At 44.3% G+C, this 25,977-nt stretch overlaps 1 protein-coding gene across 2 annotated transcripts in view; it reads right to left on the bottom strand.

The window, feature by feature from the left end:
* DCX (doublecortin) overlaps nt 1–25,977 on the bottom strand; it is a 110,863-nt gene that overhangs the window by 17,432 nt on the left and 67,454 nt on the right. For both annotated transcript variants that reach the window (XM_081808389.1, XM_081808390.1), the window contains exons 4-6: nt 17,842–17,944; nt 15,726–15,848; nt 1,155–1,249 (exon numbers count right to left, since the gene is read on the bottom strand). In XM_081808389.1, coding sequence (XP_081664515.1) covers nt 1,155–1,249; nt 15,726–15,848; nt 17,842–17,944 — 321 coding nt within the window. The remainder of the gene's footprint in view (nt 1–1,154; nt 1,250–15,725; nt 15,849–17,841; nt 17,945–25,977) is intronic.

Raw genomic sequence — 25,977 nt, 5'->3', positions numbered from 1 at the left:
CGTGTAACAACCGACTTTCTGGGGGGAAAAAACAGCCTTGATGTGTAGTGTGCGCTGATTTCCATGGTGCAAATATTCCCCCCACGGCTGAGTTCTAGGTACCAACATGGCGTCGCTGGCCTATGTCTGCCACCACCTAGCTATGTCACCCTAGTAACTTAACCTTTCTGGGTCCTAATTTCCTCCCTTGCAAAAGGTCGGCCTCACAAGATGATGGAGAGAATCAAGTGAAAGTAATCTATCTCCATCTAAAATCTCTTCCAGCTCCGAACATCTGTGCTTCCATGATGGAGCTGGCCACACTAGTGGCCTTTTGCTTTTTTCCATCTCACACCAAGTCTTGTGAGCAGGGAGGAGCTGCTCCTGAGTGTGGCAGATTGTCAGAGCAGAAACCACGTTCACAGCGCCTCGGAGATGAGGTTCAAGGCCATGACCGCTCCCGCTCCAGATGTTCTATCCAGAAGAGATTTCTGGGTGGGAATCTGCTTGGAAAGTGGGGCTAGCAAGTTTACAAACTTCTCTTATTTTAGCGGGGTATTTGTTTGGAATGACTTGGGAGGGGTAAACGGTGCCCAGGCAGGGCCAATGCGGCACATATGTGTCCTTTTCTCCTACACTGAACCGGAATCTGCCTGGGAATGAAGCATACCTAGCGAAACCAGCGTCTGTTCATATCTTGATGTCCCGCAAATCTAAAGGGAGTCAGTCACTCGGTGCTAACTTTAACTGCTGTCTTTGTCCCTTCCACCGACTGGTGCCTGGGGACATAAGTTGCCCTCAACACCCTCTTTGCTACGACTCTCAGTTGGAGTGAAAAGCACTTAGCTCACCCTCTGAGCCATCATTTGGCGACACCGACACCGTGAACTCAGAATGTGTATTTGGGACCTTTGTCACCTCTTCCTTTTGGGTAAGTGGAACCGGGAGTAGGTAAACGTGAGGGGCGTGGGGGAGGCAGGCGGTGAGAGGAATAAATGAAAGTGACTGGAAGCTTGGTCCCTGCTGGCATTCCCAGGGCTGTGAGCTCAAGGACCAGAGAAGGGAGATTCTGGCCTTGCTGCATTGCTGAAGTAGATGGCAGAGCAGACCCTCACCCAGCCATTCAAAGAAATCGGAGTGCAAAGGGATTTAGTAAGGTATAAGAGACATAATACCTTGTGCTTCCGGAGGCTGCCAGGACTGGTGGGCGTGGAGATGGGTGACTGTTTAGACTTGGGGGTAGAGAGCTGGCTGCTGGAGGTCCCGTTTGCTAGCCCGAGGCAAGAGAAAAGGAAGGGATAAGAATCAACAGCATACAAAGGAACCAGTTATCCTTCCCCTCCGAAGACACTAAGAACATTCAGGCAAGGTACACAGACAACCAAGTGATTTGATGAGCGGAACAAAGGTGAGAAGAAACACATTCCTCAGAAAAGCCGGAACTGCAACCCTCAGTTAATTAGATCCTGGAGCAGTGCAGGGCCATAATCCGCCCACCCTCTCCCCTGAGTGCTTCCAATTACAGGGCTCTGGTTCTTTTCAAACCTTTCTCATATTCATTCCCAAGTTTGACCCTAACACCATCTCCGGGAGGTAGTCTGGGAACATACGATTTTGTTTCAATGTTACAAGGCAGAAAAAAAAAAAAAAAAAAAAGTGAGGCACAAAGAGGTTCTGTGCCTTACCTTAAAGGGGAAGGGAATATGGGTGACTGGGACCAGGGGCACATCCCCTCTGGTGGCAGATGACGTGGCAGGTACAGGACAGTCCCATGGTCAATCCCTCCCCACTCTCTCTTTTCCTGCTCACCTCCCTCTTCCCCCCCACGCCCCACTCTCTCTTCCCTGCCTCATCCTGGCTGAAAAGAACAGAAGGAAAGGAAAAAGAAAGGGAACCACTCAGGAAGAAGAATAGAAAAGAAAGTGGAGGAGAAACAGTGTGAGACATAAAGGCTTGCAGAGCAAGATGGGCAGAGGAGGGGATCAAAAACAAGAGAGAGAAAGAGATCAGGAGTGGAGAGGGGAGACAAGGAAGATGGGGGTAAGAGATTAGGAGAAGAAAAGAATGAGGAAGTTTGAAACCGGGAGAAAGGCACAGAGACAGAGGAAGGCAGACAGCCATGGCCAGAGTCAGGATGCACCCCCATTTCTCTCTAGGCCAACAAAATGCTGAAAAGGAGATGGTTTAGTATGTAACATCTTGTTATTCCATTGTGTTGGCAAATTGTTTTATATTTCTTTTGCTAATGAGCTTTTTCAAGATCCAATCATGTGAAAAAAAAATGTGGTGCATGAAATGGAACAATTAAACAGCTTTTGAGTAGATTCGTGTTTAGACATCTCATGCTAAAGTTAGTTTTTTTTAATCTAAGGACCAACATTGTTAATCAGAGATATTCTGAAATGTGCTTTAAAAATAAAGGGATATTTTAAAAATATCCCAAAGGTATGTGGGGGCAGAGAGGGGGGGAAGAAGAGAGAAACAAAAAGGAAGGGAAGGCAAGAGGAAGAGAGAGAGAGAGAGAGAATAGAAAATTCTGAAAATTAAGCAGGAGAATGACCTGAGTTAGTCCCACACATAAAGCTTCAACTATTGTATCATGAATATTTCCTGAGGATATAGTTCCTCTCCTCCACATAAGATACTGTTTCCCTTAGGTTTTGGAACCTGTGTATCAACCGTAGAGATGGAAGAGACACCAGTGGGGTGTTTGCTGAGTTTATCCAAGTACAAGTAAGCTGAAAACTGGGCACATAGGTATCCACCATCTGGCTTGAGCTGTGTATTAGTGAATGCATCTCTCACCCACTTACTGAGAGGTCCTTCTCCCTGTCAGGGCTTCCTGAAAGTCATTCATTCATTTAACCAGTAGTTACAGGGTGCTTTCTCTAAACCAAGCCAAGTATTGGACATTGGGGTTTCAGAGATGAGTAAGTCACTTCCTGTGGTGAGCCAGGCAAGAATACGGTGGGCTAAGTACTATGGCAGAACCATGCAGGGGTAATTATTACAGCCCAGAGGAGAGGCTTTGAAATCAGGGGACTGGGAGGCACACAGGAGGAGGCAATGCCTGAAAAAAAAAAAATCTTGAAAGATGACTCTGGAATAATTGGAGACAAATCTATGGAGACAGAAAGTAGATTGACCAGTGCCAGGGTCTGGCCAGGGTTGAAGTGGGTAGCTGCAGAGAAATGAGAAGTGTCTGCTAATAGGTGCAGAGTTTCTTTTAGAGGGATAAAGATGTTCTGGCAATCGTGGTGACCATTACACGGCTCTATGGCTAAACTAAAATCCATTGAACTGTACATTCTAAAGGAGTCAATTCTTATGTGAATTGTATCTCAATAAAGCCATTACAAAAAGATGAATTGGACCTGCTTAGGCAGAGGGCAGAAAGGGTATTCTAGACTTTAGGATTGTACCAGTAGGGGCAAGGACAAGGGAGTGTAACAGAATACCGTATATTTATAGAGTACAGATAGCCCAAAATGGCTCAAAAACAGGGTGCCAGCAGTGAGTTCCAGGAGATGAGATGGGAGATGACATGGGCCGTGGGGGCCTTTTGTGGGGCCTTTTTTTGGAGGGTTTCATTTGTGAAAGAAATCTGAGAGTGATACTCTCAATTTTGCATTTTAAAACTATTACTCCAGTTGCTGTGATAAAGCTGGGGTGGGGTGGGTGGGGTGGGCTGAGGTAAAGGTAGAAACAAAGAGATCGGTTAGAAGACAATGCACCAGTCCGAGGGCGCCTGGGTGGCTCAGTCAGTTAAGCGTCCTCCTCTTGATTTTGGCTCAGGTCAGGATCTCGGTCGTAAGATCGAGCCCTGCATCGGGCTCCGCGCTGGGTGTGGAGCGTGCTTGGGATCCTCTCTGTCTCTCCCCCTGCCCCTTTCCCCACTCTCTTTAAATTCTTATTTAAAATAATTTTTTTAAAAAAAGAAGACAATGCATGAATCCAGGTGAGAGGTGATGATGACTTAAAGCAATGGAGAGGGAGAGAAGAGACAAGGCAGAAGATAGAGACCTAGAGGACAGATAAGCTTAGAGGGTTATATGCATGCACCGGCAAGCCACGCCAAGAAGAACGTGATCTGTGCCAACCAACGTGGAGACTGTGGGTGCTAGGCTTGGCCAGGGCACTAGGCTTTCTGGTAAATGAAGGAGGCACTGTGGAAAAGGCAAGAGTGTGTGGAGCCACAGTGGAGCAAAGTAGTCCATTACAGGAAAAGGAAGGAGTTGCTGGGTCATCTACAGTGCCTGAAGGCCTTCCTAGCAGGACCTGACATGTAGTATTCAAGCTAGAGAACAGTCTTGGAGATTGGTCTGAGCTGACATAATGCAAGTCTTCCCAAAGAACCCTGACCTCAGCCATGAAGTCGAACAGATGTAGGCATCCCCAGGTAAGTTCTGGCATTTTGTTCCACGGGATCAATGCATTCTTTGACAATGGATTGGAGTTCCCCAGCATTTGTCAGCCATACTACACAGCGGTGGTTACTATACTTACTATACTCCCAATGTGAAAAACAATCTTTTTCACCTACACTCTCATCTAGTTGAGGGTGAGCGCACTGGTCTTGCCAAAATGGAGAAAATGTGAACCACAAGCATGTCTGTGGGTGAGGCAGTTTCCACCTATTGATTGGCCACAGACCTGCACAGACAGGTTCTTGGGCAACTTCCAGTAATTTTCTCAATATCCTCGGAAACTCTCTAACTCAAAAACTTTAGGGGTAATACCTAAATCATATTTTACCTCTCTCTCTAGTCTCTGTGTGTGTCTATGTTGACTCTCTGCTACTCCCCGGCTAGTCAATCTTAAGCTATCTGTAATAAGAGGCTTTATTTTGTCATCCACATTCACCAAGCATTTTGAAAATCAGTTTTTTAATACCTTAACGGCCACTCATTTCAGTGTTGGAAAATGCAAACACCTGCCCAGACTTCCTGATGGACTAAAACCCAAAGATGGACATGGAGACATGAGAGAATGTAGACATGCACAAGCAGATGTCAAGTCCTCCCAAGCTGAAGGAGCCCCTACGTTTACAGACTAGATAAAAATACATTCACACATGGGAAAAAATACCTGGGAGTGTGCCATTTGATATGGATTCTGAAGCCAATTCATATAAATGTCAAGTAAGAGAAGGAGCAGGAAAAAATTGCAAATAGGGTCTGATGAACTATGCGTGGTCTCACATTGGTCAATCCACACGGACGGCCATGACAGTTCATCGTGAGAGTGGCTGGAAATAACACCACTGCTTGACATCCGTCATTGTCCTTCGTTTTTCTTTACTAAATATCCTCAGCTCCTGTCTTTGAGCTTCTAATTCTCAGCTGCCATTTGGGGATGCACCAAAGGAGACTTTGCCCCCTTTGACTTGTCTTTCTCCTTTCCCTGCTCAGAACCACAGCCCTGTCTCACTGTGGCCGCTTTTATTTCCTCAGAGTCCAAATCCTTTCATTCCTTTTTTTCTCGTTGTACGGGCAGTTTTTTCCCTCCACAACAAGGTACATCAAGGACTTCTCAGTCTCCTTGGCCATCTTATCAATCTTATCAATAAAACCCAAGGTAATAATTAGTGCTTCTTCAGTGTCTGATAGATCAGGCACTCATTCTGCATGCACCGCCCCCCCAAAAAAACAAAAACAAAACACAGCCTCTTTTAGTTGTATTTTCATTTCCAATGAGGAAAGAGAGGCTGCTCCAGTTGGGGATAGCAAAGTCAGGATTTGAACACACGTCTGATTCCAAAGCCTATGTGTGTTTCATTTAGTTTTCAGTTTTTGCTACAACATTCTTGCTTTTATTAATGAATTGCTTCTGGGACTCCTTCCTAGGACAACTTTCTGATGGAGGAAGGAAGGCGGGCAGAAAAGTTGTGGTGGAGAAAAGAGAGAGGAATAGGACAAGGTAGAAGTAGACGTCAGAACTTACACACATCTACTGGACTTGTATTCCACTTACCTAGTTTAGATTAGAAAGTATTTAGCAAGAACCTTCTTTTATTCACCGAACAACTGGGGATCATAGACAGTGTCATGAAACAGTAGCAGACAGAGCAGCCAGCATGGCATGTAACTTCCATCACACACCACAGAGCTTTCTGGGAAGATGGTATCTGTGCTATGTCCGTTACTCCTTTCAGCTATGCAGCACAATGGCCAAGCTTGGCTCGGCACACAGTCTTGGCTCCCTAGCTTCTCTGAATCATTATGCCTGCCCTTGCCCCAGTGCTCATCTTCAAATCCTTGGCTCTGTCAGAATGGAGCAAGACCAACCCAAACAAAAAAATGGCTGGTAAGGTAACTAGGCTGACGTACCTATTCACAGGGATTTACATGCATGGGGGGAAATGGGTTCCCAGGAGTGAGGAATAAGACAGGTTGAGTCAGTTCCCGAAGAACAAGGACAGAGTCCAATTTCTGGCATGGGCAACCAAGGACAGAGTATGGTCACCAGCCAAACAGAGTTGATGCTGAGCTCCTAGACTATGGATTCCCTTGTCTGGAGGCTGGACTGATCCCTGGAAATTGGGATGCAGCTGCACGTAAGGTGGGTGTAAGTAGTCCCAGGTGTGGAAATCATAGAACTGTCTGGGCAGCAAGTTAGACAAGTCATTATACTTTATGGGTTCAAGTTTGGATGGCCAGAATGGCACAGAAAGGAAAGGGGAGGGTTTGGCATCTCGTTTTTACCCAACCTTTGCCAGGAGACCAAATTGATAATGCTCATTCACTTAGCTCCGGCTTTTCCTCCCATTCTAATCCCAAGCCTATTGGTTTTGGTTGGATGTCTGTTTTGAAATATTGCTCACTAAAAATAACCCCAGTCTAAAAAAAAAAAAAAAGCCACGGCAATAATTTGAGAGCCGTCTTAATAATTGCAGTTGTATTTCTACAATTGTTTTCAAACCATTTTACCATATATGAGTTCTCCTGATAACCCCAAGAAATGATGGCCAGCAATTAGTGGTCTCCTTTTAATCACAAGAATATAGAGGTTCAGAGAGAGTAGGACTTGCTGAAAGGGTAAAAACTGCTTCTCTTCAATGGATGGTGACCTCTGGGATTTGCACATCACATGCCTCCCACCGTGACCTTACAGTGATTGGTTCTCTGTCTTGTCTTCTCTCATTCCCTAATGCCTTGCAGAGGGAGATCTCAATATATAATTCAGTCACTTCCTCATTTTTCCTCATATTGAGATGCTCTAAATGTTCCTTCATTCCAGTTCAAACACACCCTGTTTTCTCCCTACATATACAGGGAGTTTTTCTGGAAGGCCATCCAAGTAGAACCAAGGTGGTTTCAACTTACTTCAGAACAAGGCCAAGAGACAGAGCCTGTGGTTTTTACACATTCATTCCAAAGACACCCTTGGGATGGGTGTCTGGACTGGTTTGGCTAATTGTTTTTGCTCAGTGGAAAACCTTGTGCCCCTCTCCCCAGAGCCATCCACACCAGAGGGAAGCCCGAACTGAGGGCACAGGAATAGTTCTTCACGGATCCCATCAGAGGGCTGGTTCCCAGGCCAAATTCAATCATAGGTTGTGAGATACCATCACTTCGGGAGTCGGAAGTGGAATTTTAAATCTATTTCCTTGAGTCTTGGGCAGCATGTAGCTTTGAATCTTCTAAATCAGGAGAGAAGAATTTGCAAAACAAACATGTACACCCATTCTTGCAATATTTTGACACAGATCAATGTCCCGCAAGAAGAGGACATCTGTAAGGAGGCTGCTGGAGTGCCAGGATTGTTTTCTCTGACTTGATAATGCTGACAACATTTGTTTCTTGTTGAAGGTGGTTTTGCCGAGAACATGTTTCTGGCGGAGCGAGCCTGTTGCCTATGCTCACTACTGTTTTCCTGGGGTAGAAGCTAGAAAACACTGCACTGCTCTTAATCTGTAGAAAGAACACATGCTTTGGAACCAGTCAAGGTTCTAAATCCTGGCTCAGCCTGGATGTGTAACCTCGGGTGTCCCCCAACCTCTGTAGGTCTCAGTTGCCCCATCTGTAACATTTGAATGAAAAGACTGTTTAACTCAGTCGTTGTTGTTCTAAGGATTACATGGCAGACTATACATGATATCCTTAGCTAAGTGCCTTAGCGCATAGAAAGGGCTTCATAATGACATCTTCTTCTCTTAATATTGCCACTACTAGAAATGGAAGGACATGAGTAACTACGCAACCTATAGGCACCGAGTTTGGAAACCCCCTTCTACAAGGGATGATTTATCAATCTCTATGGGCTGAGGACTTTCTTTGGCTAGCACGTCAGGCATTAGAGGATTGGAATTTTTCCGAATGAAGCCCATTGCTTTTTGGTTTTTGCATTTTATTGCCGTGCTTCTGAAAACATAGCCCTTGTGCTTGGCCCTCTGCATTTCTCTTTTTACTCTCTCAGCCATTACCATGGAGGTGGTCCACGAATGCAGTGTGGAGCCACCGAAGGTTCTGCAGCAGCAGAGGGGGGTGGTGTCACATGATGGAAATGTGTTTTAGGATGAGAAATATGGTGGCACCACACCAAATGCATAAAGGGACTGAGATTTGAAACAGAGATGCTACTTTGGAGTCTGCGGAGTAACCCCGGCATCAGGTGATGAGGGCAAGGTAAGGATTCCCGTGTGAGTGATGTGGAGATGTTTCAAAGGTTCTTCAACAGCGGCATATGGTGGGCTTGAAGGATTAAAGCACAGGAAGAATCAAAGATGACGCGAAGACACTGGACCCGGGGAACAGAATAGAATTTATTCTATCATCAGACAGGGAGTTGGAGGAGGAAATGTGTTTGGTTTTTAGACACATTGTATTTGGTACATTTAAGTAGGATTGTCTGGTAGGCATTCATGAGATTAACATCCGGAAGGAAGGCTGGGGCTGGAGATGTAGATTTAACAGCCACCTCCCTGTACTCTCATATGCTATATTTATCACCACCCCTGATCTTTTGTTCATGCTTTCCCTCCCTGCCAGAAATAATCCATTTCCTTATCAATTGAAATATAACCCTCCTACAAGCCCCAGTTTTTCCAGGAAGACTTCCTTTAAGCACTTACTGCCCGCATCTCCCATTCACTGGGCACTCAAACACACCATTACTGTTAACTCCTATTTAGCACCACGGTGCAATGGTTAAATTGTGGACTGGGGAGCCAGATAGTTTGGGTTCAAACCCCAGCTCTCCCACCGATTAGCTGTGTGGTCTTGGGCAGGTCACTTAAGCTTTCATATGCTCCAGCTTTTTCAGCTGCAAAATGGGGGTAATTGTGCCTACCTCGTAAGGTTGTTGTAAAGATTAAATCGGTTAATATGTATAAGGTGGAGAGAACAGTTGCTTGGCACATAATAAGAACTATATAAGTATTTGTAAATAAATTTTTTATCATATTTATATGTCTGCTGGTTCCCCCATTCTTAGTGACAGGGAATTCATCTTATTCCTTTTCCCCGTAGCACCTAGCACTACTAGGTGTCCCACCAAAACCCTAGAGATTCAATTATATTTAAACACAAGTCTCAGACTGCAGCAGGTTGACAGGACCCCTATTACAGGGAGATGGGTCAACACCACCACATCCCATGCCCCACAGCGTGCTCAGTGGCCACCATTACATTGCTTGCTTCAGCAATTTCCTAAGTGGTTCTCCAATGATGACGGAAATGTTGCCTTAGATGTAGGGCAGTTCTTCCACTGAAACTAGACATGAGCTGTGGCTTTAGAAAGAATCAGAATGGGCGAGGGGCAATGGATGCTTTTCTCTTCCCACAGCTTTGCCAAGGGCACCACTTACCCTTGGAGTGACAGTAGGAGAGCCGATGGCACGTGTAGGACTGGGCACTGGAAACAGAGGGGCCTAATTCCTCACAGCTGTACTCACTGCAGCACAAAGAGAATGACTCCGAGGCCACTCCACTCCCCAGCCTCCCCACATCCCTTGCCTGGAGGTGAGGGAAGGTGGAAAGAAGCAGAGAAGCAAAGACCAGCCAACAGAGAACTTTCGATTTACCACTCTGGAGCTTCCACACCTTGCCTTAAGGACAGCACAAGCCTTGCCTGCCTGGAAGTCAAGACAGCTGGGCTCTAGCTCCTGGGTACCAAATAGTTGCACGGCATTGAGAGGACTGCAAGATACTGAACCTCTTTCCCTCTTAGTGCTCCAGTCTAAAAGAACAAAAATTGGATGATTTTCCTTTCCCAGCCTCGTTCATGGTGCTATTATGCGTGTGACAGCTGAGGTGACGGATTTGGAAGTATTTTGCAAAGTGCACAGCATTTCATCTACGTCGAAGATGGTTATCTTGAACCTCTCTTAGACAGAGAGGAAAGTTATTGTGCTGTCTAGAGCACTAGCCACTAGTCACATGTTGCCTTTGAGCATCTGAAGCGGGGCTAGCCAGAATTGAGACGTGCTCTCAGTGAGAGATACAACCTGATTTCAAAGAATGGAAAATACCTCCTTAGAATTTTTTTACTTCGATTGCATGTCAAAATGATAATATTTTGGATATATTGAGTTGAGTAAAACATATTATCAAAACGGATTTCACCTGTTTCTTTGGCCTTTTTTAACTGTGGCTATTAGAAAATTGAAAATGATCTACAAGGCTCACATTATATTTCTACTGGACAGAGCTGGTCCAGACAGCCACGTTCAGGAAGGGCAGAATGGCTAGGTCCCTCCTTCGGCAACTTAAAGCTGCCTGCTGGGTTCAGAAAAGAAATACTCCTGGATACAATTCTCCCCTGGACACCACCCCACACCGCTGTTTTGTGTCCCTTGACCTCCCCTTACAAAAGCTGTATATTTTGGTAGCGAATCCATTCTTCCTCAGGGCTTTGGGAACAGGGAAGATTTGACTTTCAGGACTAGGTATGCATAGGTTGGGGGAAGGAGGGTGGGGAATATTGAGTTGCTACAACAATGACTTACTGCTGAACAACAGCGGACTAATTATCACATTACAATTCTCTCAGCCTACCAGGGTGGGTAATTAGCTTCCTTGGAGGTTCCTTTAGGAAAAAAAAAAAAAAAAAAGAAAGAAAGAAAGAAGAAAGAAAGAAAGAAAAAGAAAAGATTCCTTCCCAGCAACTAGCTACTTTGTCCTTTTAATTCAATTCAATTCAATTGGGGGTAGTTGCAGAAAAGGGAAAGTTAACACATTCATGGATGAAATGGAAACAGCAAGAGACAGCGTCAGAAAGGTCTTCCGGCAGCTCTCAGGCCAGGCTTGCCTTTTTGCCCATCAAAATGGCAAGTCCTGGGTTAATCAAAATGGGGGCACTATACAAGCTTTCTTCAACACCCCCATAGGAGACCTCTGGGCTCAGATTTGATCTACTTACCACAGTTCCCTGTCCTACTTTAAAGGCAGACATGGCTAATGGGACTTGGATTCTAAGAGTCCGTCAGCTCTGCCCAGCGAGAATGAGAACTCCTTCTAGCAATATTATATAGACAACCGAATCCTTCCTTAACTTACGTGTAGGGCTTAGCAACAGACATTCCATTTGGGGCGCCCTCAGTATTGGCAGGAGTGGGGATTGAACTCAAAGGGAATAAAGTATACAGAGTTTGATTTATTCATGGGAAGAACAGAAAAAAAGACAACTTAAGGACCAAGGAATCAAATTATGACGCAAATTACAGACCAGATCGCATCAATTTACTAAACCTCAAGGCAAACTGAACCCAGATATTAACTGAACCATGAATTGGATCAAATGTACACATATATATATGGATGGATGTCTAATTGGCTCATTTCTCTTATTCATTCACTAGTACCCTCCTCTGAAAGATTTGTTTTATTTTATAGCTTTAAATAAATATTTGCTTTTTCCCAACTCCATTGCTCTGTTCTTTTTAAAAAATGTTTGAAAATCTAGCAAACTTGTTCAAACCAGAATCAAACTTATATATTTTCTAGTGAACTAGAACATCAAAACATTCCTTTAGCTGAACCTGAACTGAGCAATGTTTCGTTTGGTTTGAATCCCTGCTGCAGAGGAACATTTTTGGCTGTCGTTTGCCTTCAAAGGAAGGTAGTTAAAATTCCCTGGAAATGGCCTATCTTCCTCAACCTTGAGTTACTCAGGTTGAATGAAAAAAATGTGAATCCATCCCACAAGTCCCAGATCCAAGACAGACTAACCCAGGATGGAAACAGGGCGGCACTGCCATGTTCTAGAAAAGAACAAAGAATTTCAGCCCCACTCCACACCATTATTCTTCGGTTAAATGTGTATTAACCTGTGTCCCTTGCTGAGAACTCAGAAAAACCTTACACTTGCTGATGCAAAATTATGTATTGTCTATAGCTCATCCTTCTGGCTATCCAATTCTTATTCCGTGGAAGCTATTGTACAACTCTGTAAATTGGAAAAAACTGATAATATTGGAAAATGGTTTCTACCTCGTAGACATGCGAATTCTGTCTTAACCAAAATGGAAACCATGTCTTAGACATGGTAAGAAACTTGTCCCAAGTCAAAAGCTGGGAAATGGTGTTACTGGGCCTTCCCACACAGATGACTCCCTCTCCTTGTCCATATCCTAGCCCCCTCCCCTTCCCAGCTTGGAATGGTCCTGAGTGACATGGAGGTAGGAAGGGGAAAATGGGTATGTCAAATCCAATCCTTACCTAAAGTACTGTTTTGCCTGAGATCAGCTTTGCCCCTGTGAAATGTTCACTAAGTGGATGGCCTAGACATGGCTCTAAACTGCCATGGAATGACAAGGTCATGTCACATAGATCCTCTTACGCTTTGGGGCTGAAATCATGTGGAAGATACAGACACATCATCTGCGATGAGCTCAAACATTCTGGAAATTGCCATTAAGGCTGGCCAGACTAGAGTTTGGCTTCATTTATGTTCATGAACTATCTGAAATAAAGATTTACAATCTCTCTCATGAGAACACCACTTTAGATTTGTTTCTGGTAGGGAGCAAGGGCTGTTTGTGGTTCTGATATCTGCCAAGTCAAGTCCCCTTTCCCCGCCTCAAATTGGTTACTCTTTTTATCTTGTGTGTGTGAATCTATCCTCATTCCTTCTTTTTAGCAAGGGAGTTCTGAAGGAGCAAAAGTAGATCTTGCCTGCCTTTGCCTGGGTTGGGATCTATTATAACTCCTTTTAATTTGACAAGTATTCATCCAGTCCTAATGTATTCCTTCTTTGTCTCTAATATCTTAGAGTTAGTGAGGTGCAGAGTTTCTAGAAGGGAAATTCTGTGGTTAGCATGCTGGTGATCAATAATTTGACATATGTTTAAGCCGTGTTTAATTACAGGTGGTTGTGTTCACATGTGCTGGATAACCCACCTGGATACAGTCCGCAGAGAATCTATTGACTTCAAGCTGCTGCCACCTCAGCATTTTTAACTAATAGGTTATGTGCTGGTTTAAAAACAGGTCCACAAATTCTTGGCAGTCTAAAAACAGGTCCACCTCCCCTCAAGAGGTGAAGACTGATTCCTCTTTCCTTGAACGTGGACTGGACTTAATGACTGCTTCTGATGAATAGACTAAAACCCAAGTGACAGTATGTGGCTTAGGAAACTAGATCAAAAAACACACTACATCTTCTTCCTTGTTCACTCTCCTGAATCACTCTCTGGGAGAAGATCCTGCTGACAGCCGTCTTGGAAGTGGACCCTACAGTCCCAGCTGAACCTTCAGATGACTGTGGCCCCCACCGACACTTTGACCTCAACTGTATGAGAGATCCTGAGCCAGAAAGAACCACAGAGCTAAGCAATCCAAAATTCCTAACCCACAGAAATGATAAAATAATAACTATTTGTTGTTTTAAGCCACTAAGTTTGGGGGTAATTTGCTTCATAGCAAGAGATAAGTAATGTAGATTAGAAATCCCAGAAATGGTCAGTGATATTTCTGAAAAAAAAAAAAAATGACTGGCTAAGCAGTTATTGCCAGATTTTATGAATCTTGATCAAGTGTTTAAAGTCCATTATTTTTTTTGCAAGGCCCTGCCTGGAATTTGTACAAATAATTTCGTTTTTAACCCAGGTGTTAAAACCTAGGTCTTTATAGTGTGAGCAATATAAATTTGCTTAGATAGAGGCATGTGCTGTTTTGTACATTTCACCAAAATATCACCAAACACATGCACTTTTGTTCCTTTAGCAAATATTCCCTAAGTGCTAACTAAGTCTCTAGCACCATGCTGGGTGAAATAGGCGCTCTTACGCATCTGTTCACTCACAAACATTATTTGAGCATCAACTAGGACCCAGGCACTGTGCTCAGCACTGAGGATACAAAATGAACATGACGTCTTGCCCTTGAGGGGCCCAGTATTTAGTGGGGGAAGTAGACAGGTAAATACAGACTTTACAACACACTGTGGTGAATATTACCCCAGATACAGGAAGAACATGCTATGATATTGCAGAAAATGAACGTATTTCTATTTGAGGTGTTGAAGGATGAACAGACATTTTCAAGCAGAGAGGAGTGGTAGGCTCAAGGGATGGCATTCCAGGTGCAGGGAAATGGGGTGAGCAAAGACATGGAAGTATGAAAAGCTCGAGCTGCCTCTTCAGCATTTTAGTTCCTTCTGCCCGAGAAAAAAAAATATGGCTGGTGATGTGCATGCTCCTGGCAGTGTGAGGCCGGGAGGACAGGCTGTTTTTCTAGGCCACGAGCATTTCAAAGCCAGCAGGCTGCTCGAGCTGCCTCAAACCGAAGAAGAGATAAAGAGCGTTTGTGCTCTCTGCCCCAAGGCTCCCAGACTCCCAGGCTAGAAGAATTCTCAGGGTGAGCCCTGAGCCTCGGGACGACGAATGGGAGTCTCCCGGACCACACAATTTCCTTCCCATGAAGAACTCACACTGTCTGTGCCTGACTCTACTAAGCTTCTAAACTTGAACTTCTGTGGCCTTCTGCCTTTCAGATCAGTGTCACTCAAACTGCGGGTGCAGGCTTTTGCACCAGAACTTAAAAGAACACACTGCTGCCTTTATCAAAAAAATCGTGCTAGGAAAAAAGAGTCAGCTAAAGTAAATGTTTGCTTAGTGGCATAATTTGCATTTGGCACAAGTTTCTAATCTTGTCACAGACTGATAAATAGTTCATGCATTGGCAGGGATCCACAGACCACATTTTTTTTTTTTTTTTTGATCACTCACTATCCACTAATTAAAATCCTGTGTGACAAATCTCTGTGTTTCCTTTCAGAACCTGGCCTATCTATATATATTTCTCGTTGTGGGAATGATGCCAATTATCTCGTTTCTCTTTTTGTTTTGACTTCTAAAAAGTTCAGAGTCAAATTTGAAGCTCAAGCACATCAACTCTGTTGACACTTTGGGGTGGCGGGTTTTTTTTTTTACATTTTTGTTTCCGATTTTGATTTCTATTTCACGTTTATGCTTGACTTGATTATGTCCTTGACTACGCTTTTGCTGGATGACGTGGAAGATGAAGACTATGAGAACAAACATGACAATAAGCATTACGGCAAGCATGGCAAAGAGGCCAGAGTTCTGGTCTGCGTCCGTCTGAGTAGAACCAGGGGTCGCAGCCGTGTCTCCATGACTCCAAACAAGTTTGGCTGTTCAGTCCCTGAACTGCGAGAACTGGTGTCATGGAGACACAGCGGTGTTCACGAGGAACTCATTCCCCTGCATGCAGAGGGTGTGGGCCTCTGTCAGTGAAGGCAGCGTGCACAGTTAGGAGAAGAGCACTCACCATCTTGGTCGTTACCTGAGTCAGCTGGAGACTTGCTCCGGCGCATAGGGCCGGGGCTCTTAGCTGAACTCTTCTGAGGAGTCGGAGAGGCCTTTGGGCCAGCTGTGGCCGATGGGTTTCCCTTCATGACTCGGCATTCTGGTAGAAGAGAACAGACAGCTCAGTAAAGCCACGGGAGAAACGAGCCTTTGGCATGTTACCAACTTCTGGAAACTGGAATAACCACCACAGGCCAAAGTACCCAATGGCTCAGGACTACAAGGTGGTCCTCATTGTTTGTAGGAATGACGGCTCTGAAGGGGGGGAGGCATGGGAGAAACTTTCAAAAGTCATCTGGGCCAAGCCAGGTGTTTAAATCCCTGGATTACGGAAACGAGGGAAGGAGTTGAAAAGCAGGTTGGGTGGGTTATTAAATAGTCAACTTGATCATTTGTGGGCGCCCCAGCCACGTCTCAGAATAGCACCTGTTGACATAATTAATTAATTTCCTTGGAGAAGAGATTGACAGCTCAGAGGCTGCAGCCACACAGATGAAACATTCATGAGTAATTTAAAGGAAGAAGAGGGAGTTACCATTCACTGTTCATTACATGCCATGTATTGTAAGTCATGTCACTTTATAAATAGGCACTATCACCACGACCGCCGCCATCACGCATTTGTAGAGCTCTTTTTTATTTTCAAAATGCATGATCATAAATCCCAATGCTGGTTTAATGAATACACGAGCCAGCAGTGACTCTGTCGCTCAGAGCTTATAGAAAGCTCTTGGGTGTGTAGGGGCGTCCGCCAAATGTTTCTGCTACTTGCCTCAACCTCAGTCTGCCACGCTCGGGGCACCTTTCTATGCAGGTCACTCAGCATCCCTACTGTGGTAATTTGGGGGCACTGACTGCGCTAACGCATTAGGAGAATTATCATACTCACTTTGCTGGTGAGGCTACAAAGAGTGTAAGCCTCTTGCTTAGGGCCACAAAGCAAGAAAATAGCAGAACTGGGACTAGCAACCAAGTCTCTGAAGTCCAAATCTAGTGCTCTTTCCACTGTAGGTTTTCCAACCTTGTGCCGTGATGCTCAACGTGGAACCACATGGCTAGGTAGAGGGCAGTCCTTTCTTTGGACACTTCCTTGTCACCTCCTACTTAAAGGTATATTGAAATATCAATTACCCAGAAAGATTAGGGGATCCTTTCTGGTAAACTGAGTTTTTTGGGGAAACTGAGTTAAGCAGAAAGCTCATTTTTGTTTATTTAACTTCTTGTTTTGATTGATGAACTTCAGTGATCACTGTCCAGAGCTGGAGATGTAGAAGGTATAGGAAATTGGAGATAGCCTGGGATTTGCTTAGCTATTCTATGGCCATTTGTCTCTTCTCAAAGTGAACACAGCAGAAATGCCACCTCTGTCAGGGTTCTTGTCACTCGAGCGGTTCGTAAAGTCTATATTAATACAACTTGGTTTGTTTTTCTCACACGTTACCCCTCATAATTGGGAAAGATGTTTTGAATGTGTCTTCGCATCAAGATCATATCCTAACCTTGTCACTGTACGAGCTAATTCACCATTAACTTCTACATGGAACTTGGATTCAAGCAAAGGGAAGTGGGCAGATGTTTACCTCCTTCCTGAGATTAACAGCCTCTGGAATCTTGAGTCACAAAGCAGGGGGAATGGGGAAGCAGGCCAGAAAGCAGGAAGAGGGGAAAGATTTGACACTAAGAACACAGTGGAAAATCTTTCTAAAATGGAACCATCAACATGAGCCAAGTCGCTGGAGGATGTTGACTAGAAAAAAAGTATACATATAATATCCAAGTTCTGACTCCAAATGTTCCTTCCTATAGTTTGATTGCACCTGTCAGCCCATGTAACACAATATGTAGTTCGAGAAATATGGTCACTATTGGGGCAGAGAGTGAGTTTTATTGAGTTTGGAGGCTGGGAATCTGGGACATTCAGTCAACCTTTCACTTCGTGACTCACATATCCAAACATACAGGAGAAAGACTAACAATATTTGCCCTTGAGGGTCCATGCATGGATGTTCTCTAGGCCATATGAACCCATGAAAATCCTAAGGGATAGAAGGAGGGTGAACAATGGAGCAATAAAGTCCAGTGGTTGCGCTTACCATTTTCATCCAGAGAAAAGTCATCCTGAGCATAGCGAAATTTTTCAGGACCACAGGCAATAAACACATCATCATCACCAAAGAAATCATGGAGACAGGTTACCTGTGGAGAGAGCAGAGACATTGGATTGACATGTGATTATCTTGTGACAATAAACTTAATATCATGTTGGCAGGCGGGAAAAGCTTCACATCTGGGCCATCATCCTTAGCCCCGAGGGATCTCCATTTTTCAAATTACCAGGTTTATGGTCTGCATCACAGCCCCCAGTGAGTACAGATACAAAGGAATACCACTGTCTTTCCATGTTTCATGTGTGGTAATCTTGTTTCCATTGCATTAAGAATAACTTCAAGACCAGGGCACCTGCGTGGCTCAGTCGGTTAAGCGTCCAATTCTTGGTTTTGGCTCAGGTCATGATCTCAGGGTCATGAGACTGAGCCTTGTGTCGGGCTCTGTGCTGGGCGTGGAGCCTGCTTAAGATTCTTTAAGATTCTCTCTCCCTCTCCCTCTGTCCTTCCCCACTCACGCTCTCTCCATTTAAAAAAAAAAAAAAGAAGAAGAAGAACTTCAAGACCATGTCCAAAGGGAATGTCTCTGCCTTGGAATAAAAGTTCACAAGCAGGGGTGCCTGGGTGGCTCAGTCGGTTAAGTGGCTGCCTTCGGCTTGGGTCATGATCCCAGGGTCCTGGGATCGAGCCCCATGTCAGGCTCCCTGCTCAGCGGGGAGCCTGCTTCTCCCTCTCCCTCTGCCTGTCTCTCTGCCTAATTGTGCTCTCTCTCTGTCAAAAAAAAAATAAATAAAATCTTAAAAAAACAAACAAACAAAAAAAGTTCACAAGCAGATGGCCCTGCAAATGTTACCTTTTCTCAGAGCTTTAAAGACATAGTGCTCCTAGCCCAACTCTGGGGCCAAAAGTGCAAGCCAAGACAGATGAGAAGGATCTTCTGCAGCCACAATAGATAGACTCTGTGGCTGACCAAGATGTGGAAGTTCCTCTCTTCATTTTCATGAGTTTTGAAAGAAGGGCACCAGTTCCTTATTGATTTGGACCCAGGAAATTGGACTTTTGCTAAAAATGGACCAAGAACGTGGAAGTAGCCCAGAATGCCATTCTTCCCTCAAGAACAAGGGGGGAAACTGTCCTGACCACTTAAAACTTAATCAAGAGCAATGAGTCCCCATAGGCTTGAGGCTCTGCTGGTAAAGCCATGTTCCCAGGATCCTTCCTGCCCTCTAGTGCCCTATGCATTGCTGCTTCTCCACAACAGAGAGATAGTCTCCCTAACCCATTTTCTGCACAAAGAAATGAGGGTCCCTGGGAAAGTATGTTGCTCCCTGCAGTCTCCCCACTTCTCAGCTTCCTAATTACATCTGATAATTAGTCCAGCACACCAGGGAAATCCCAGGAGAAACCATAGAGTCAGAACATTCTTATCCCAATCCTTAGCTTGAAAGTGTTCAAAGCTTCTAATTGTTCTAAGCTACCCATTCAAGCTGCCAGCAATGGCTTTCCAAAGGCACACTGCTCACAAACTAATAACAGCTTTCTGGGTGCAGAGAGCAATATTTCACATTTGAAAAAATGTTTATATTAATAACATCACCCCCCACCCAGGGTCTATTCAATCCTCGCCCACCCAGCCAAGATGATTACAAGATTAACACAAAGTGAGAGATGCTTAAAGATTATCCCCATTGTCTCGGCCTCCCAATCATCCAGGAGATGCCCAGATAAGGGAGGGGGACTTGGGGGACTGCCAGTGTTGCTCCTATTAAACCTCTTCCCAGCCCTGTGTCCTGACCTCATCAAACAGGCCAACATCTCTCTTCAGCCCACTTGTCCCTCACCCATTCATCCCACGATCACGTCATGGCAATGAGAGCTACACCACTAATTGAATGCTTATTCTATCACAGGCACTCTGCTAAGTACTTCCAAATCTTTCATCTCATTTTACTCTCACCCCAAATTCTAGAGGTTGATATTATTGTCATCACTGTTTCACAGATGAGAAAACTGAGGCCCAGAGACAATACGTGAATGACTCAGGTGGAGAGTAATGAAGCCAAACAAAAGCAGATCAATCTGACTCCAAAGCCTGTGCTTTGGGCCATGCAGTAATACAAAGCACTCATGCATAGTTCAGGCACTGGGAAGACGCAGATGTGTAAGACTCAGTCCGTGACTTCAGGGGGCTCACAATCTGATGGTGTGAGATACTCAATAGAGTGTCTTGAATGCTAGGATGTAGCATCTCAATGTCGTGTCATGAATGCTAGGATAGGAGTATCTGTAGGTGCTGTGGAAACTTCTTAGTACCACATCCAAATCATGCAGTCACTGACTGGCACTGTTAGTTCAATCAGCATCCTCCATATTGTCCTGGTGGCAAATCCAATGACAGAGGCTACACGGCTCTGCACCCTGCTGCGGACTCCCACAGATATCTTGGACCTTGGCTCAAGAAAATCTGGAGCCCCTAACTCTGATACATTGTGTGTCTCTGAATTGTTTGCCCCCTGGTGCCTCCTTGACCCTGAAGATCCCTGCCAAGTCCCCATGTTCGAGGTTGGCCCTGGCCCTGACTTTCATTTTGGTCATGGGTTTAGGGAAGCCTCATCCTTGGGTGTCCCTCCGGTAGTGGCCTCTAGGATGTAGCACTTTGTCTCAAGCCCTGCCTGTATTCTCATGAGTATTCCCCTTGTCCTTCCCAGGTTTCCTGAATGTAACAACCAAGTTTATCTCTCTCTGTATCTCCCCATGGTTCCTGGTGGAGCGCTTATCACATAGTGAGAATTTAGTGAGGGCTGTTTTTGCCTCAACCAAATGTAAAGGAAATAAGAAGGAGGCTTTGTAAGGATATGCAAAGGCAGAAAAGTAGGAACAAAAAAGAAATTAATCTTGGCAGACAACAGAAACTAGCATTGAAAGGTTTTGAAAGGTAACACAAATACACAAATTTAGGAATAAGAAAGGAATAATGATTATGCATTCAGAAGTCCTTCTCTGCATAAATATGCTAATTCGCTCGAAAATTTAGATGAAATGAATGATTTTAAAGTAAAATGTAAATAAGGAGATTGGCTCAAAAAGAACTAGAAAATCTCAACCAACTACTAGCCATGAAAAGAATTGAGCAAACACTTCAAACATCAACCCTGCCCCCAAAAGGCACCAGAACATTCATTTTGGAGGTGCTTGTGGAAATTGCTTCCCAAAAACAAAAACCAAAAGCTCAAAAGCAGTCATTGCAGTGACACGCCATGATATCCTATTGTAGGACAACAAAGCCCTCACAGATTGCTCTGGGGGTTGCTGTTACAATGACCCACCCTCCTCCAACCCCAAGCCTTTTTGCCCCCACCCAGGCTTTGGGAAAAGCCTTTGGATAACCCCTCCTTTGGGGAGCTTCTAAGAAAGGCAAAGCCCTCGACGCTTCTGACAAACTCACAATGGTGTGGCTGGCTTCGAAAACATTCATTTTGCAATCCAGCTGTTCAGCATCAGGTTTCTTGTGTGATCCCTCCCTACATTTTACTGGCTCCCAAATGTAGACAAGTTCACATTGTGCATGTGAATACCCAGCTTTCCCAAAGGCCTTGGATACTGAGACACAACAGCTCTCCCTGCCTTTGTTACAAAGTTGGGGAAATAGAAGGCTCTCCATCTTAAATATGAGGAACCCAAAACACAGAGAGTCAAAGTGGCCCAAGGATACACAGATGGCTCATGGCAGACTCGAGACTAGTGTTCAGGTTGTCCTGAGTCAATTCAGGACAAAGCAATTCAACTGTCTGAGAGAACATGCTTTTCCTAAAGTCCTGATTCAAAGGCTTGCATAGAGCCTAAAACAGGAGAGTCCCCCTTTGTCCTAACCAATACTTGATATTCATTAGAACATACTACTAGATTGAAAAAAAGAAAGCATCTTTATGGATCATATTTTGAATCTAGGGACAAGAAGATTCTTTTTTTAAAATTCAATTTATTTATTTGTCAGTGAGAGAGAGAGAGAAGGGCAGACAGAAGGAGAAGCAGGCCCCCCACTGAGCAAGGAGCCCAATGCGGGACTTGATCCCAGGACCCTGGGATCATGACCTGAGCCAAAGGCAGACACTCAACTGACTGAGCCACCCAGGCGTCCCTGAACAAGAAGATTCCTATTCACTACTGTAACTGGCAACTGAGTATGTGGTAGAGAAGGAGGACAAGGAGAAGGAGGGGAGGAGGAAAAAAAGAAGAAAGGAGAAGAGAAGGAGAAGAATGGAGTGTAAGAAATAATTTCCAAATGAAACTCACACTCACACCTGCTTTGTAAAATTCCATGGAGGTAGCACAACAGGAAGTCCACCTTAGCTTACATGGCAAATGCATAATTTTGCAACTGAGTTTTTTGAGATAAAATTTCCTTCATGAGGTGGCAACAGAAGTGGTAAATCTAATAATCATTATGATATCACTTACAGCATCCTCAGAGATCGAGGGTCTTGCTGACATCAGCTTTTGCATGAGTCACACCTGAGTCTTTAAGTCAGGGACAAGAACACAAAAGCACGATGCCTGTCTTTGTAATTAATTGACTGCCAGGACAAAATCAATAAAATCAACTCATATTAACATTGAACCATTGACTCAGTGTTCTTCCTTAAAAAAAGGGGGGGGGAGCACAGAAGACAAAGAGAACAATTCTAATCATGAGAAGCGGGAGAGAAGGTGACAGAGGAGAAGATGCCAAAGAATCTGAGTCTTGAGGGATGTGTGGGGTACAGTTGATGGAGATGGAGTAAAGGATATTCCAGGTAACTGCATAAAGGCAGGAACGTGTCTTTTCTCGGTAGCCCTAGAGAAAAAGACCTGCATCTCATCAACTACGGTCCCAGAGATTCTAACTCTCCAGAGCACCAGTGCTTGGACCCATCTACCAGCCTTGCAAACAAAACATACAGTTGCCTACTGGTGAGACGCAGGGTGAAGAGAAGGGCAGGGAGCATTTATGGGAAGAGGCGTGGCCCGGGTGGTGAAGAAGAGGGAATCTTGCGGCGAGGAAGACAAACCACACTGATTTCCCAGTCTTGCCAACAGTATGCCCAGTGCATGGAGAGAGTGGCTGGCAACCTTTGCAAGATGAATTAATGAAAGAGTCAGTAAACATTACAGATACAGCTTTTTCTAAAAGTTACCGCCATTCTTATTCTGGTTGGGCTCCAGAGGTTGGCACAGGGTTGGCTTGGTGAGCTGAGACAACATTTCTGAGACCACCCTGGCTTTCTTATCAACATTGTTTTCCTGTAGTTATCTTGAAGTCTTACTTGTGGTTTCTCATGACAACATTTTTGCCTGGGTAAACAGCTCCTTGGTTCTGCAGGACCTCTATGGGCATAGGTATGTTTATTCAATGTTTTGAACTTCCATAAAATCTCTGGTGACAAAATAACAATGCCGCTTGCATTTGTAAAATATTTTTACTTTTTTCAAAGTACCTCTACATTTATAGTATTTTATGTACTCTTCCACAATTCCAGTTCTCCCCTCGACCCAATCCAACCAGGCTTCCATCCCCCTCACTCCACAAGGTTGCTCTTGTCAAGGTCAACAATGACTTCCGTGTTGTCAAATCCCATGGTCTCGTCTCTGGATTCATCTTATTCAAACTCCTAGCAACACTGGGCGTAAGTTGAGCAAGTCCTCATCCTTAAATACTTGCCCCTCTTCGATTCTGGGATCCCACAGCCATCTGGGTTTTCTCCCACCTCAACCTCCTTTGCTAGATTCTCTTTTTCTTCCAGAGTGCTCCATTTTTTTTTAAATTTTATTTTATTATGTTATGTTAATCACCATACATGACATCATCAGTTTTTGATGTAGTGTTCCATGATTCATTGTTTGCGTATAACACCCAGTGCTCCATGCAGAACGTGCCCTCTTTAATACCCATCACCAGGCTAACCCATCCCCCTAATCCCCTCCCCTCTAGAACCCTCAGAGTCCATCGTCTCTCATGGTTTGTCTCCCCCTCTGATTTCCCCCCCTTCATTTTTCCCTTCCTACTATCTTCTTTGTTTTTTAACATATAATGTATTATTTGTTACAGGTCTGTGATTCATCAGTCTTACACAATTCACAGCGCTCATCATAGCACATACCCTCTCCAATGTCTATCACCTAGACTACTCCATTTTTGAAAGCCCCAGTGCTCAGTTCTCAGATCTCATCTCATCTTTTTTCCCCCCTTTTTCTCCCCTCTCTTCTTCATCTCCATTTATTTACTGGGTGATCACGTCCAGCCCCCAAGGCTTTACATACTATCGATATACCAATGACTCACACATTAATATCTCTAGGCCCTTCTTATCACTGAACTCAAGATTCATGTTCAGCTGCCTGCTTGACAGCTCCACTTAACCAAGATGGAGGAATGGGCATCCCAAATTTAAATCTGTCCAAGACTAAACTCATCTCTCCCCCTCCTCTAAATGGTACCACAATCCCTCCAGTTGCCCAAACCAGAAACTTAGAAGTCATCTGTTACTAGTGGTTATATTTCCCCCTTCCTGTTGTCACTGGCCTAGTTCAAGATCTAGTACAGTAGCCTCATACCTGGTATCTTGGCAGCACACCCCCACCACCCCCTACACATATACTCATATGGCCCTCCATATTGTGACCACGACAGTCCTTCACAATTTTAATCAGACATATCACTCCCCTGTTTCAAATCCTTCAGCCTGCCCATGATAGAGAGAATAAACTCCAACCTTTGGACCTTAGCACTACTTTTATACTACACATGCTAGCCGGCTCCAGCCTGACTGTCTACTTTCTGCCACTCAAACACATCAAGACCTTTCCTGCCTCTGGGCCTTCACTTTGGAAGCTCCCCCTACCTGGAGGGTCGAGTATCTTCTGGGATGGTCACAGGGCAAGCTGCCTCTTGACAATCAAATCTAAAGAATCACATATTTAAGCCCTTGCGACCCTCAACTTACGTGCTATTGCTGCTTAGACTCTCAGTTCTTTTATTTTACCCCACAAATTAGTCATTACTCTTTTACTTCACAGTTAATACTGTTCAGATTTACCTACATATTTACCAGTTTATTTGCTCGCTATTCCTTGTTACACCTTAGATCTTTCTCCAGGGGTCACGTTTGAATGAGGCACGTGTTAGGCCTTCCTACTCTATCTTTCATGCCTCAACCTCACCTCTATGTTTTCCACCTTCTTATTTCTCAGTGCTCCATTCTGGAAAAAGAAGATCTTCAGATCTGCCAGTTCACTCTTTCTCTCTTCAGATGTGTTTAATTTGCTGTTTGGCCCACCCACTGCATTCTATTTCATTTTTCCCCCAAATTTGCCTGGTCATAGCTGATAATCTCTTTTTCTTATCCCATTCTGATTACATGTTTTGTTTCTTGAAACAATCCATCTGGAGTTGTTTTATGTCCTGTATCCGATTAATTCTAGTATCTGAAGTCTTTGGGAATCCAAATCTCTTGTTTGTGCTAACTCTCCCTTGTGGTGGCTTGTTTTCTTGTATGTTTGATAGATACATATTTTTTCATTGTGAGCTCCTATTTGGTTGAACTAGGTCTTGGGGAATCCCGAGGGGTCTAGGTTGGGGATGCTCTCCTCCAAAAAGAGGTGAATTTGCTTCTGCCAGGTGCCAAGAGGCACTAACAACATGGGGCCATCTTTTCTCGGCAGTGCTTTGAACTGTGACATGTGAACTTTGAACATGTGACATGAGGACTGTAGATTTGAACTCCAGCCCTGTGTTAGAACAAGCTTTGAGTTGCAAACTCAAGGGAAGGCTCTTCCACTCTGCAGCATTCACACTCAAAGACACAGCCCCTAAATTAGTCACTCTCATAATCAATTTCAATAAAAGCTCCTCAGGAAGTTGATGATACTGATCCACAAAATGAAACAATTCCTTCACACTACACTCCTTGGTTCCAGTAGTTTCTTGGTTTTGCCCTTCCCCCACGTTGACTACCCTCTTGGTGACCAGAGGTCTTTTTTTTTTATGTTATGTTAATCACCATACATGACCTCATTAGTTTTTGATGTAGTGTTCCAGGATTCATTGTTTGCATATAACACCCAGTGCTCCATGCAGAACGTGCCCTC

This window comes from Leptonychotes weddellii, chromosome X (assembly GCF_054177405.1).
Source record: "Leptonychotes weddellii isolate Sample4059 chromosome X, ASM5417740v2, whole genome shotgun sequence".
Taxonomy (NCBI): Eukaryota; Metazoa; Chordata; class Mammalia; order Carnivora; family Phocidae; genus Leptonychotes; species Leptonychotes weddellii.
This window is presented reverse-complemented; position numbering and strand designations above follow the sequence as displayed.